The sequence below is a fragment of the Taurulus bubalis genome (assembly GCF_910589615.1).
Source record: "Taurulus bubalis genome assembly, chromosome: 8".
In the NCBI taxonomy this organism is placed as follows: Eukaryota; Metazoa; Chordata; class Actinopteri; order Perciformes; family Cottidae; genus Taurulus; species Taurulus bubalis.
Window position 1 is genome coordinate 8,890,867 of NC_136596.1, and position 16,216 is coordinate 8,907,082.

Here is a 16,216-nt window from a genome sequence, read left to right on the forward strand (position 1 = left end):
GACCTCTGAGACATCTGTGTGTGTGTGTGTGTGTGTGTGTGTGTATGTGTGTGTGTGTTTTGTATGTACCCAACATGGGGCAAACGGTAAATCTGCCTTGATTGATTTTCTCCAGGCAAATTGGTTGCAACACTTGGTCTACAAAACCTGAATACAATTGGTTTTGTTTCCACAGATTAGAGGGTCTTGTTCAGATATCGACTAGAGACAAAGTAGGCGAACCCTCACCTGAAATACCACTTTTAAAAAGACTGAAGTTCAAAAGGCGTCTCAACTTTAAAATGGTTCCCTTGTTTTTCATTAGCCGTCCTATCGACCCGATACTATTGAAACTCTGTGGCATTTCCTCGAGGAAAAACTTCTGCAACCATTGTGACGTCTACAGTGCTACGGCCAGGACTACAACTGCAGCATCTGTCCATGAAATGTCTGCAATACAACAGAGGGACATATTGGGAAAAATATATTTCGAAAATTCAACAGGAGCATCTCTTTGCAAAATGCAATGTCCAAGTTACTCTGGATGATCCATGGAGCCTATTTGGAAATTTTTTTATTGGGACTATTTTCTTTAGTGCCACGATCAAAATTATGCCCACCACGTTTGCCCGAAGGTGAAAGCAGAAATCTTAGAGACGCATATTTTACTGAAATCATAACTCATTGTGGAATGAAAACTCTCCAGTCTTCGATGCGGCTGATAAAATATCCTTTTTTTCTTCTCATTTTTCTTCTCATTTTTGAATAAATAGACCCTTTAGGATATAATTCAAGATACCAGGAATGTGTATTGTCCTCACCTAAGCTCTCTAATGCACAGGTCACTACAACAAGCTGTGTAGCCCCTATGGCACCAGTCTGTCTGAAACCTTGAGGCATTTTGTTATCTTAACTCTGTGCTGTAAATAATTCATCTGACACACCTCCCCTCCTTTGCTCTGAAGACCAAAAGTGATGGAACTAAAAGCTTAAAGGACTTAAACTCTCCAGCAGCCCAGTGAGGAGGCGGCTCCTTATTGAATTCTGCAACATAGGTGCCTTTCAGCGGGAGATTAAACAAGGAGTGACACATTTTCTCTCGAACACTTAAAACTTAATGCCGTGCTCAGTCACTCTCTTTTGCTCATTTACAGAAAATAAATTGTACAATCAAATTCCTATTCAGGATCACCTTCATAAAAAGGCAATATGGTGCAGAGTATATTCATTATGTCATAGTTAATACATCGTAAGCTGGTGCCACGCAGGGATGATATCCATAACGGCCGACAAGAGGCTTTATATTTATGGTTCTCTAACTAGAAGTGATTTCAGAATACTCAAGATGAGTGACTTGCTGCCTGTTCAGCAGGTACGGTTTCCGCTTCATGGTTGGCAATGTTCCCCCTCCTGCAGCTCCCACTACGGGGTAAACACAGCGAAACCGTGCAGATGCTTTCAAAGAATCGGTGGAAGAAAAGACACAAAATCTGAACACAGAACGAACTGACAAGTTTGTCATTAGCCGTGAGTTTCAGTTCATTTCCAAACTACAACATAAACTTTTGTGAGTTACGACTTGACCTGGGGCCAAAACAACAGCCCTGCCCTCATTTTCTGACAAGACCTCAGCACTGAGCGGAGATAAACAAAAACCCTGGAGGGGCCCAGAGGAAGAAGCAACACAAATAACCACAGCAACAATACAAGGATTTGGAGGAGCTGGAGAGAGCCGTGGGCATTGTCTGGCTTTAGTCAGCTACTTTCCGCTTCTTTTGAAACTGTTTCTTGGGTGTGGGTGACATTTCTCAGATCAGAGAAGGGGGAAAACATTTCAAATGTTATTGCAAAGTTTCCTTCCTTGTGTCTTTTGTTTAAAGTTGAAATCTCACTTCCTCCCTGGAAGGAAGGAAGGATGGAAGACAGGAAGAAAGGAAGGAAAGAGAGAAGGGAAGAAACTGAACCCAAACTGGAGAAAGATGAGAGGAGTGTAAAAGAGAAACAGAGATGAGGAGAAAACGAAGGGAGGCTCACAGACACTTATTTCTTGTTCTTTTGATGTGGTGAAATAACCCTGCTGTGACACTGCACGTTTCTCTCTCGTTCATCTGCTCACAGAAAGAATAACCCCACATGATGTCTCTGGCTCAACATGCTAAATGTATAGCTCACAGATGGCTCCCTGCCACACAGGACAAGCCATGAAGCCCATTTCAACAAGTAGGCAACACCAGTTGAAACCTAATTATTTGAGGTAGATGTCCAGATCTGATGTGGTGCTCTATACGATGTTGGAGAAACAAAAAGATAGATTATGAATCGGAAAAGGATTCTTTAACAAAGACGCACAGGCAACCTCTTTTATTATCCCCCAACTAATATTAGCATTGAGATAAATTGCTTGGACTCTCTAAATTCCATATTAACTTATTATAATTTACTCTGGCATTAACGTATACTGTCCATTTCCAGTGATAGTGGTCTTCATATTACATGTGTACTATATATATATATTCTGAAATGGAACAACTGCAACATGACCCAATTTCCCCCAAGAATCAATAAAGTATTTTTGATGACTTTTGGTGTGTGTTTTTTTTTTTAGAAGGAGCATTTCACCATTTGTTATACACAGATTTTTGGACTTTACACAAAAAGTGCAGTATACTTACTCAGGCTGTGAAAACTGTTGTATGATGTCTTCTGTGCTAATCATTTTATATAAAATCAGATAACATATTGTAAGCCCAGAAAAAGAAGAAAACATTTAAGCTATATCATTATATTATGATAACCACAATCCCGTCTCAAAATGTACTTTGTTACAAACCTAATTAAGCATTAATCTTTGAAGATAACGGATGGCTACAACAGTACAGGTGGCTTTTCCCGCCCTTCTGAAACGCACAACTGCTAAAATATCAGACATGGCCCAAGAGGGTGACCGGATACACAACACCTGCCAAGAACACAACCGCTCCTGCATATGGAGACACAGTGTCTGTCCACTCTCCGGCCTTAACTGCCAAACTAACCATCCAGTGCCATTATGTATGTGTGTGAGTGTGTGTGTGTGTGTGTGTGTGTGTGTGTGTGTGTGTGTGTGTGTGTGTGTGTGTGTGTGTGTGTGTGTGTGTTGGCTGCCATGTCTGGAAACCCCCTTGTATGCTAGTGTTCAACAGGGCAGAGACACTTGTCCCTTAGTTAGTATACTCAATGTGTGTGTGTGTGTGTGTGTGTGTGTGTGTGTGTGTGTGTGTGTGTGTGTGTGTGTGTGTGTGTGTGTTGTCCCGGTATTGGCAGGCCAATTGAGCCACATGTCATTGGACAGTGAGCCAGTTTGTGTGTTGAAAACCATTACTGCACCACTACGCCAGCTGTGCCTCAGGAAGATGATGATCATTTCCACGAAAATAAATTAAAGGACAACAACAACAAAAGGAGAGGAACAGTTGAGTCCAAAACCTTCTGAAATATGCTGGATTACAGCCACCGATATGAAACACTTGTGGTTCATTGAGATCTTTTGATGTACTTCATTAAATCATGGGGGGAAGTTGTGTAAAATTAACTTTCCTCACTGCTGGGACTATCAGGAAGAGACCGTTTCTATTATTTGTGTGAAGAGACAGCTAAACTGGGGCTTTGTTGTGAGCTGAGAATGGAACAGAGTGTGTGTAGGCCCTAGAAATTGCAAGAAGACTCAGGAGCTCACACCCACAAGCAAGAAACAATTCCTCAAGACAAAATTGTCCTCATACAAAACAAGCAATTTTTTTCACTTACACTTTAAGCACTTAAAGTGCTTAAAGTGTTCTTCAAAAACATGTTGTGTTGACGTCCCCACTTAAACCTGAAAGCGATAAATGAATCGAACGCTGTAACAAAAAAAGAAGAAAGATAAATCTTGAACCTGTGGCTGTCGCAGGACTGCAATAAGCCCGTCCCATCATTTCAGTAGGATTCTGTTTACCTGACTGTCTACCTTCATGAATTCTGGCCGTTCACTCATTGCTTCCACAAGCTGCTAGTTTAACAATATCCATGTCCGTTGTTTACGCTCATGATGATAATGAAATAATTTTGGGGAAGTGGCTTTGAAGGAAGGCCTAAAGGGACAGGCTGTCAAGTGTTGCTGACTTGGCGACTTTCTTGCTAGATTTAGAAACTTTTGGAGCTGGTGCTGCTCGCCACATTCACTGGAAAAGAGTTGGAAACACTGCGATCGATTTTACAGCTTGATTTTTTATCCATCGTAAAACATGTTCTTTATAAAATCATCACCATAATGAAATTAAGTAAATTCTTTTTTGATGTAAAATGTGCTCACCAGACAACGTCTTGACTACAATACTTGTAATTTGTATTTAAACATCTGCAGTGCACGTCATTCGGGAAAGTGACTACGGAATTACATCATCCAACGAGCACTCATTTATTTAGAAAAAGGCTTCTCATACATATTTCCAACTTGTTTTCTAAAGATATACAAGCTAGTTTAACATTTGCAAGATAAAGAGCTATCTGATGTTGCAACAACCCCTCCAAAAATAAACAAAATGCATTCATTAGAGCTAAATGATGCTGGGAAAACAATATGTCTACCCGCTCCTGATTAAAAACAGTGCTGCTGGAGACAGAATAAAATAGTGCTCCTCATTATGACTAAGTTGTTTACAACATCAAAGTAGCACTGTAAATTCATTGGGTAAAAGACCAGGAATCGGTCACAGTTGTTGGCATTTCTTTGGCTTGTTTTTACTCATGTTACTGACTAAAGAGTGAAGAATTATAAAGACACTGGACAGATCACTTTTTGGGAAATGTGTGTTTCGTACATATCTGGACAATTTATTTCCTCCTTTGTTTAACGTTTCATGACATGTCATTGTGAAACTTTCCTCAGATCAAGCAAGTATGTGTGCAACTCCCATGTTACATTGCATCTAGATTTCATCAGCTGTCAGATCACTGCAGGAGCAACCATCTCAAAACACAAGTACTGATGGGACACCTCAAGAGCACTGTTTGTTTAAACAAGCTTATCAAAAGAAAATAGCGAGATATTATTTATTAGTGAGGAACGAACTGGTGTCATCGTGTCATCCCTTCATCTCGTCATGTTCATCCGCAGATTTAGGATTTTTAAAAACGGATCAGTCCAACACAATACATGACAGCGTGGTGGACATCATATCACACATACACACGAGAAGATTTCATCAAAAGCATGTGTTCTTTTGAGCATAAATGGTCCCCAAAATATCACCATCAAAGTGGCACTTCGTAGTAGAGGGCTTTCGTATGAAAAACAGTATAAAATTACACTGACCTCCTACAAGAAACTGCATACTGAGCTACAATTAACTTTAAACGCAAAAAAAAACAAGCAGTGAAATTCAAGACTTCGACTGCACCAGCCTTAAGACTCATATAAATCCTTGAGGACGGGAATTTAAAAACACGGCAAGCAGCGGGAGTAGGATAGAGTCAAAGAGAGAGATTTTTTTTTCCGGCTCAATCCAAAAGGTGTATTTTCAATAAACATCAATAAATGTTCTAAGACAATACAGCCTAGAGAGCCAGAGGGCTCAGATCAGAGGAGCACAGTTAACAAGTTAGCACACCTTGAACACACACACAAACACACACAACATTTGTGTGGGAGAGAATCAATGAAAACAAAGCACAGCCTATCTGAAACTGCACAAAAGTCAGTGGGTCTGTACTTTAATAGCTGCACTGCTGAGTCACCGTGGAGCGCCCATAATAATACATGACTTTCACTCAGAGGTTGGTGGAGAGAAGATCTTAAATCTCCCAATCATTTAAAACAACTTTAAAGCCTTAATCCATTGACCTCATCATCACCCCATTTAGTTTAAGCCTCTTTGGAAACAGTGTTTCCCCCAAAAGTAATATCTGATTATCTGCACCAGCAGCTGACTCAGTTAACTCTCTGGATTGTTTTAGGCCACTGAATAAAAGGCCTTTAGTGTCTTAATGTATCAACAAATGGAATTATTACTTATTCTTAATCAAACTGATTTTAATCCAACTCTGACAAATACAAAATAAATATGAATCATCTTATTTGCCACGTGGCCACTATGTTTATGTATGCCTGTCCATGTGGTCAGTTTCTATATACTGTGAATCTGTTGTCCACATAAAGTAGGGTTCAAAAGTGAAGTGATCAAAGTCAATATTCATTTCCCTTCAATATGATACCAATAACAGAGTGACCGGTCATGTTTTTATTCATATTGCACCTTCCTTATTCCTCTCAATATTGAAGTAATTTCCCTGTAGAAAACCCAGCACAACAATCATTGCTGACCAAACAAATACAGTCAAAGCATGCAATAAACCACCAGGTATGAAGTGCACACCATGGTAATGTAGAAGTAGAACCTGCAGGAAAACAATCTAGTCTGTGCGGTCCGACTTTGGCAACAAGTGATGAATAAATTCACTCTCTGTTTTCATACAGAAACAAAGGAACCCAAACCCACAGACAACAGAAAAAGTTCAACACAACTGATTCCACTCAAAGACCAAACTTTCTTCAAACTTGTTAGCCGACTGACTCGCAGACCGAGGAAAGCAAACTTTTTTTGTTTTAATATCAAGCCGACTCGTGACTTTAGTCCGGACGTCGCTCTCATTGAGCAAAGCAAACCAGACTTTACGGGTTTAAACAGTTCAGTTTGAGCACTTAGACTTGGGCTGTAGAAGGAAAAAAGGGGCTTCTGAATGTTTTTCTCAATCACACAATTAATACTATAAATCAGCACAGCGGCTCACAGCTGCTGGATCTGTCTGTATTTGAAAAACAGCTCAGCTTGGTTCCTCTGCGGTGTTCAGAGTGTTGACACGGTTGCCTTTCATCCTCATTATCCGACCAATAAACACTTACGACTTGCCCTTCCGGACATAATCTGTATCCCATTGCCTCTGACCTCTAGAGGCACAAATAGGGTGATGCAAACACCAAAGCTTCTGTATGGACTGTAAATGAAAGTGAAGCGAAATTATTCAGTCGTCCCTTTTTCACTGCTGTGTTTCATCAAATCTCTTCCCTCTCTGTGATTAATTACCGACCCCGCAGTCGTTCCCTATCTCACTCCCGCGCTTGATGTCCCCATATCCAAGTCCTTCTATCTATTTCCCTCCCACTCGTTCGGCATTGCCTCTGCCTGGCTCGTCTGATTCTCTGCCTCTTTCCCCCCTATATGGTCTCTTTTTTTTTTCCTGCAGAACAAAAGATTTCAGGAAGCAAGATTTTTACAGTGGAGAGTCATTATTCTCTCCGCTTCCTCTCCTCTCTCCACCTACGGTGCCTTCCTACCTGTGCTCCTCTGGGGGAGCGGGAGGGGGGTAAAAAGCGCTGTGTGCATGGATAATTCTGGGAAATAACAATGTGATATTTCATCCTCACACATACACACAACGGACACACAAACGTGCCTTCTCAGCAAAGTACTGCCCATATTCATTAGCCACTTAGAATGCTGTGCTCAAATGAATCAAAGCAAACTGCTTACACGTAATCTTGTCACCCGCGGAGAAAAATATACTGGGTGCCTTATTACAGCCGATGTTGAGCCAAAATAAGTGAATGGACTTGTACCATATTCAAGTCTGTACGACCCGGCGTGTTTGTGCCTTCGTACCGGTCGTACACCGTAAACTCTAACTGAATGTAACAACGTTTCTGTCCATTTTCTAGCCTGCCTGCCTGTGTGTGTGTGTGTGTGTGTGTGTGTGTATGTGTGTGTGTTAGTCCCTTGTTTTGCTAAGCCTACACAAGGTGCACGACAGTGAATTACATCAGGTCTACAGCAGGAGAACAGGCAACCAAAAACCTTTTTACAAGACATGCTAAATCCCCTTTTCACGGCATCCTACAGAATTACAATGTACTCTTTCAAAACAGACAAAACTCATGTGCAAATGTTTTTCGCATGTGTGTGAACGCACGTGTGCAGCGTAGACGTAAGCCTAGGAGGTAAAAAGTTAGAGGGGTGATTATCGTAATTATGGTTTCAGGTTTTTGCATATTCCTTCAGATGGACCGCGAGATTACCAGACAGTTTTGGCACGAAGAGAGCAAAGGAGAGAGGCCAAGAGAAAAGAGTTACTGTTGGAGGGGAGGGAGGCCTTGGATTGAAGGAGCAAGAAAGAGTGGAAGGGGCGACAGTAAAGAGGGGAGATGTGGAAAGGAGAGCAGGAGAGGACAAAAAGAGTTACAAAGGAAGAGAGACTGTAGTGGCGAAAGATATGAAGAAGAGAAAGACTAATCCTTCAGGCGGCTTCCAAACGCCCCTCAGCTTGCTTGCTCACGCGCTCTTCCTCCTCCTCCTCCTCCTCCTCCTCCTCCTCCTCCTCCTCCTCCTCCTCCTCCTCCTCGTCTCCCCAATCCTCTCTCAACCCGGAGTTGAATGGGCTTTTACAGTGCAGCTTTGTTTCCAATCAAAAAGGAGCGTGAATGTCAAATTCTCAAAAAAGAAACACCTTCCCCTTTAGTTATTTTTCTTCTCTAACTTCATTATATTTCACTCTCTCCATTCCTTTTAATATCTTCTCTTAAACGTGTCTCTCCTCTCTGTTTTGTCTTTCTTCTCTCTCCCTCTCTAGAAACAGGACAATGCCCATAACAAGCTTTCAGTGGAGACAAAAAGGACCCGGGGTCCATGCCTCGTGGACCCCCTGCCGAGGCACGTCGTCTTTTGTCAATGGGAGATTAATTACATATTCATGGTGACACAAATAAGACTCTCTTGCTCACACAAACACACCGCTCAGCCAAAGACATCTGCTGGTCGTGTGTCTGCACTTGAGGAATTGTTCTTTCGAACGGAGCACGCATACTTAGAAAGTATGTTTTTGCATTGGTGCGTCTTTAAAGAGGGACACCTGTGCAATGCCCCGGCTCATAAAGATTTAGCACTAGCAGAGATCTGTGAACGTACTTCAAAAATGATACACACATCGCCAAATGTGCAGCCTTTCTTCCCTTTAATACGAGTGCCATGAGCTGGAAAAAAATCTGGAGACGCAGCAGATTGGTACTTTGGCATGAATCCAAACAAAGTGTCAGAGGCAGACAGGGGGATTAAGCCGAAGAAGTAGAAGTCGGCTTCTTCACACACAGAAAGGATACGGGGGGGGAAAAGAAACAAAATCTCCGTAATCGCTTGTCTTCAATAAGCACAGTGTGTTGCACGTTGTGTTTTGAAGCAAGTAAACCAGCCCGGGCTATTTACTGGAGGTTTTACGGTATCAAATAAAAATAATATATAGACCATGAAAAGCTAAGCTGCCGGCTGTGGATAGAGGCAAGGCCTTAAAAAAAAAAAGAGAGAGATACGGGGTGAGATTTCAATGGAGAGCAGCTGGCATGGTGTGGAGCTCCATTTCTATACCTGTCTCCTTCCTTCCCTTTTTATTTCCATCTTTATGTATTGGACCGACGTGTGTTTATGTGTGTGTGACTGATAAGTTTCCACCATGTTTACCTAACACACACACACACACACTGATCTCCAGCTGGTTGTGGGCCCCGTTCAGATGCACAACAATATGTCCACTGTTTGGGCCACAATCTAATTAAGCAGTGTAAATCTAACAAGAGAAAGCGGACAGAGTGGCGAGAGACAGTAGCAGAGGAAGAGAAGAATAAGAGGGGGCAAAAAGTGAGAGAGGCAAACAGAATGTTGGAGGTAGCAGATGGGAAGGAGAGAAAGCAGGACAGAGAGTGAGAGAAATAGGGGCACATGACAGGGAAGAGGGATTGAGACAATGGACAGCAGTACAAAAATCTGTGGCCTGGCACTCAGTGGCTTCAGTTGAGTCCAACTGATTATTATGGGAATTAAAGACGCCCTGCTTCTCCCGGCAGCAGGCTGAATAAATGGCGAAAATTCGTCTCAGAGTTACTTGTCAAAAATAATATTATGGAGTTTTTCTGTGAACTATTCCACGATGATATGAATTCTTTACTGTGATTATGATCAAGCAGCTTATTTGTTTTTTGTTATCTTGCAGTGGGGTTTAATAATATAACTTTAAAGATAATGAAGTAAGAGTACATCTAAATATGTGGTTAAAAACACTTAATAGGTTTTTAACCTTTTGCAGTGCAGGACTTGCATGGGACCAGTGGGAACTATATAGTAGGCCATTGATTGAGTACAAAGAGCACCCAACACACACACACACACACACGCACACACACACACACACACACACACACACACACACACACACTCACACACACACACACACACACAAAACTAACTGAAACAAAAAGCCTGGAAATGAGAGCCCCAAATGAGGCCTTAGGTTTCACAGGCCATAAAAAATTCATAATTCCAGATCTTTACATGAAACTCTAGAAGGAATTAGGCCTAACAGCAGGCGCTGGGAATCAGTTTCAGAACATTTAGCTTCTCCTTGCTCCTTCTCCACTTTTCTCGAGCTCAGTCCGTCTGTAGATATGCCCGCTCACACACACACACACACACACACACACACACACACACACACACACACACACACACAAATGCACACACAAACACACACACACAAATGCACACACAAACACACACAGAAGGACGCATTCTTATGTTATGTCCTGGGTTTTCCCCTGCAGAGAGGGAGAGATAGTATACGGTGCAAGCGGTGTGACGCACTTTGTCGACACAGTATTTGGAAAACCACACTTGCGCCTTCTAAATCGGATTTCATCTCTCCTTTCTTCAAAGAAAAACATGCCTGCAAAAAGTCTCTGCCGCTTCATACACAACCCACGTTCCAGTTCTTGAATCTTGGAATCGGCATAGCTGTAATTGCTATGTGTTCCAAGTAAACCATATATATATATATATATATATATATATATATATATATATATATATATATATATATATATATAATAAAAAAAGGTCAGTATAAACCATTCAGCAGCTAACAAAAGATGTGGACTGGAAGATGGAGATTGAGAAAAGGTGTATAAAGTATTATTTTTAAGTATAAAATGATAGAGTATATAAAATGTACAGATAAGTAAACAAGAATAAAATATATATATTTCAAAAAAATGGAAGGCAGACAGGGTGAGGGAAATCTGCCATCACTAGGCTGCTGCTAACAGCAGGAGGGTCTTCTATACAAAACAACCCCAGACACAGTCAAAGACTTCCTTTCACAGACTCCTGTGAACGCCTGGCCAAGCACACACACACACACACACACATACACACACACACACACATACACACACACACACACACACTATAGCTCTCAAACACTCACGCAGGGAATGCAGACAGAATGCAGCATTGTTTGACTGCAGAAATATCTTGCTGTGTGTTCTGTGTGAGTGTGTGTGTGTGTGTGTGTGTGTGTGTGTGTGTGTGTGTGTGTGTGTGTGTGTGTGTGTGTGTGTGTGTGTGTGTGTGTGGCAGTCAGTCATCTTGTCAAGTCCTAGTGGAGTGATCAAAGCTGGTACAAACCACCCAGAGAGATCTCTCCCTTCCTCATCCATTCATCCGTCCTCTCTCTCACTCTGTCTATCCTCCCTTCCCTCCCCCCTCTCTCTCTCGCCCCTGATACAGAAATGGCATTAAATTTACCACATAAATCCTGCTCGGCCAATCACATTGCGCTCGCTGGAGTAGCACGGCCAATCAAATTGGCCTGTTTAGTTCCAATAATTCTCAGTCGTCCCCCCACAAGCACTGAACCCTGGATGGCTGCAGTGCACCATGGGACAGGATCAGAGCATAATGGGAGACAGCATGGGAGCGCTGGCAATATCATAATGCCAAGAGCATGCACACACACGCACACACACACACACATGCAAGAGAATACCATGTGAGCTCTGCTGGCACACCGGTATGATGCCAAGTTGACACACGTGTACAAAATCACACAATCTCCCACGTATAGGCTTTTCTGTCACACATGTGTGCACAGAAACACACACACTCACACTCACCACAGGAGTTATGAGTTATGAACAATCCTAAGCTGCCAAGTGAATACACACACACTCCTAATGTCAGCACTATTAGTACATCTACACACTCCTGCACCATGGGATTCACACAAACACACCTACCAAGTGAGAAAAGTGTTTCCTAGAATAAACTGTTAAATAAAACTAAACTAAATTTAAAGAAAAGTGTTTCCGCACTGAAACACAACATGCCACAGAAATACGAGCGTGTGTAACTAGAACCCGACAGCCAAACAAAAATCTCAAAAACACACCAAAATGTTTGAGACGATCACTGTTTGGCAGCTGAGTTGTAGAACATGGCTGCAGTGCAGTTTAGTCGTCATAATAAACAAGGGGACTTTTCAGACTGATCTTGACACCCGTTCCAGATGAGAAGTAAGAGGGCTCAGCTAATGGCTTTTTAATAGGCCAAGAGGCTTGAGGGGAGGCCTTTAGTTGGAAGGTGGACTCATGCACTCAGGCTGTTATTAGAGGATCTCCACTGCGCACTCTCCTCTCATTGTGAGGGCACATTGCCTTTGTGTGCACGAGTGTGTCAGCGTGCAAGAGATTTTTACATTGTGTAACACAATTTCTATAGCACTGCAAAGCTAGGAGAAAAATGACTACATAACAGGTTATATGCCTAAGTGCTCTAAAAACATTTGTAGAGTGACTTGGATGTAAGTTATTATGGGTCAAAATGCTTTTTTTTTTATAACATCTAAAAATGCGGAATGTTGGAGGGTTCTGATCTTAATCAATATTATATTTGTATCCACGGCAGTGCAAGCATCATTTCCACAAACACCATCACCATGAACATAATTACTAACGACCTCAATAACCAACCCAGCTATTAAACCACACCAAAACCACATATTCCACAGCGCCATTAAACCGGAGGCAACAACTGGCCATAAGACACTCAATGACGCATGAGCAGAACTAAAGAGCAGAATAATTTGGATGAAAACCACTATTTGTTTTTCCGTTCAAAGACAAAATGCCCACAGAAACACAATGTGTAATTTGAGGGGAAATCTCTACCTGAATAGAGTGGGAATTGAACCCAGCACTGATGCACAGAGAGGATTAGCTATGTACACAGAGCACCCCCCCTTTCAGCTCGGTCAATGTGTTTGTGTGTTTTCCCTATTCAATAGAACAACTAATGGAGTGACTCCTCACGCACAAAGAACCAACTTCAGCAACACGAGTCAAGTTGTGAGGCAGAGAGAAATAGCAAACAGGGGCATAACAGACAAGCCCAAACTAGGAGAAGACCAGACACATAAACTGTTAAAAAAAAGGGGGAGCAGAACGAGGGACAAAGATTGAGGAGTTTCATTTGCCTGAAAAGCACCAACAGTTTTAGTTTCCAATTATAAGATTCCTCTACCAAAGTCAAATTGAGTGCCAAGCTGCAATTTATCGGAGGTTGGTGAAAGCCTACCCAAATTGTGTCCCTAAATTGCAATGTATTGATTTAACAGTAAACCTATAGAGAACGGTCATAATGAATATTGGTGGGTGTCGCTGACATGTTGTTCCCCTGGGCAACGAGAGAGAGGTGGCGGCAACACCATGTCCAATTACTGCCCAAATTCAGCATAAAAATCCTTGGGCCCATCAGTATAATGTTGAGACCAATTTACGGATTATGGTGTGGACTAGCCAAACCCGTACTGTATCCCCTGAGAAGCATTCAGATGGAATACTAGTTACATAACTGAGGTTAAAGATGAAAGCAACACAGAGTCCTAATGGGACATTAGACTATTATACGTGTAGACGTTAATAGGGTATGACACATAACAGCGCCTGTTATAAGGTCAAACCTCTGAGGTTACCGAGGCCGAACAAGGGGGGGAAGTGGTGAATTAAGCAACCTGGTAAAACAACAGAGGGCTGGACATGAATGCGTCTGCTGGCTCTACCTGAGGAAGCCACTGCGAGTGAGAGAGAACGTTTTTTTTTTTGTATGTCAGCATTTATGAGGAGCTGCCGACCTTGTGTCTCTCGCATGAAAATAATAATATAGACGGTATAAAGTTGGGCTTGTTATCCGGGCTTCAGCCGTCACCGCGACCTGCAGCATCCTCCGCCGTGTGGCTGCGCGTCACTCTTCAGAGATATCACTTTAATATGCCGGCTCTCACTTCCCCGGGGGATCACAGGGCCAATGCGGTCCTAATAAACAACACCTCGTCGTCTCCACCGCCGGCAGAGGGGAACTCTCTTTATGAGCTAATGATGGTGCTACGGTGTGACATTTAATCTTCAAGCTGCACCCGTGATGTTTGCGCAGCACATTTCTTCTGAGAGCTCCCTGCTTTTTTTTTTGGTCGTGAGGTTCTTCGCGTATGTAATTGCCTCTCTGGCTTCTGGCGGCTCGGAGTGTTTTGTGACTTCTGATCAATTTTCCGATCCGGGCAGCGGAGCGTCGCCTCTGCAATGAGACACGAGTCCTAAGTCCTGCCCTTCACAGTTTCCACATTTATTCAACTACAGCCTCGCAGCTCATTTATACCCATCCATAGTCCCGACGAAAATATACAAAATGTACAAAAAATCACTGCACTGTTCAATTCCGACAGGGACTTCGGGAGTTTTTACAGTCCCGTTTATATTCATGTTCTCAATCGTGAGTCGATACCACGTTGCCTCACGTATTGCTCAGCCTTTATGAGAGCGTATATCGTCCTCAAATTAATGAGCTTATTAGTCGTTCCTGACGGGGTGACGCGCATATATAGACGGTCACCACCTCCAGACGCCGGCCGTAAAGCATCCCCTCATCAGCATCCGCTCAATTGAAATGGAAATACAGCAACAACAAGAAAAAGTAAAGCATCCCCGGCAGGAGCTTCTTCTTCTTCTTTCTGCCTCCCCGCTTACAACAGCAGCCTCTACCACACAGCCGCATCTGGGCGAGGAAGTCAAGCTTCTGTCGCTCTGAAACAACTCAAAGAGTATTTAAAAAAAAAAAAAAAAGGTGCGAAAGAAGACGCGCTCTCCAGCCTTACCTTGGGCGACTCCTCGGTGTAGGAGCAGCAGGAGGAGCAGGATCCCCGGCGCGGTGCACATCCTCACCAAGCCGCAACCCCCGTGTCCTATTCCACTTCTCTGTCCACTTTGCCCCATTGCAAGCAACGCGTAAAACACATAAACACACACACACACACACACACAACTCCTCGGTCCGCGGTGGGGGAAATGAGGACCCCCCCCCCTTCCTCCTCCGCCTCAGGATCTGCTGATTAATCAAACGAGTCCAAAAACCAAAAGGTGGCTGGAGTGTATCGCCTCCAGTCCCGATGTCGAAGTCCGTCTCGAAAGGCGCAGGTTAGGCTGCGAGGAGAGAGAGGTGGTGCAAGCCGCCACGGGGTCCCTTCGCTCGCCTCGCCACTATAAGCTCTGCCTGGCTCTCCGTGCGCGCTCTCCTTCTCCACTCTCTCCGTTTACGCAGAGAGACTGGATTTGCCACCGCCCTCTGGCTACCGGAGACTCTGTTTCTGCCTCTCTCCTTCCCGCTCGTCCCTCTCTTTCCTACTTTAATATCATAAAAAGAGAATACAAAAAACACTACCTCATACATCAATGTGACTCTTAATAGCTGAATAAGGATATTTGTGGAGTGTGATACGTTTAGGGTGAAGTGGATTCTTCTCTCCCTCCTTTGACCATATTTAAGGCTTAAAATAAACTCTTCACATTTTCTTTTGGAGGCTTTTCCAGAGACCGATATTACATTGTTACTTTTGTGTATTCTTTTTTTTATTTTGTATCTCTTGGTTCTAAGAACTTGGTGATTTTTGCAACATGTAAAAAAAAAAACTAAGCAGACGGAGTATATCTTTTTTTGAATCCATTGCGTCTATCTATTGTTTGCGCGTGTACGCACGTGTGCGCGCCGATAATTGCTGCCTGTAAGGAACAAACCAGGGAGCCACGTCTCTCCGAAAGCTGCCCGACTGATGTCTGCCCCCTGACGGCCACGTGCGTCGGACCTGCGAAAGTACTGTGGGAGGTAAAACTTTACAACAGTGTGTTTATCCCCTTTGAGAAGTGCACTGCTGTGAAAACTACATGAGGTAAATGTGGATCGCTGTAAAGGATTAAATGAACAACATGTTGTTAGAAGGCAAATACGATATACTGTTCATCTCCCATGATGCCACCACAACCAAGTAATAGTGACAACCTTTACAAAATGATCATGTT

The 16,216-nt window shown here is 42.9% G+C and overlaps 1 protein-coding gene across 1 annotated transcript in view; it reads right to left on the reverse strand.

The window, feature by feature from the left end:
- Nucleotides 1-15,136, reverse strand: part of LOC306740211 (netrin receptor UNC5C-like) — a gene marked incomplete at both ends in the record, with an annotated part of 178,941 nt that extends 163,805 nt beyond the window's left edge. The window contains one exon of the mRNA XM_079222313.1: nucleotides 15,019-15,136. Within this exon, the coding sequence (XP_079078439.1) occupies nucleotides 15,019-15,136 (118 nt within the window). The remainder of the gene's footprint in view (nucleotides 1-15,018) is intronic.
- Nucleotides 15,137-16,216: the final 1,080 nt, after the last annotated feature.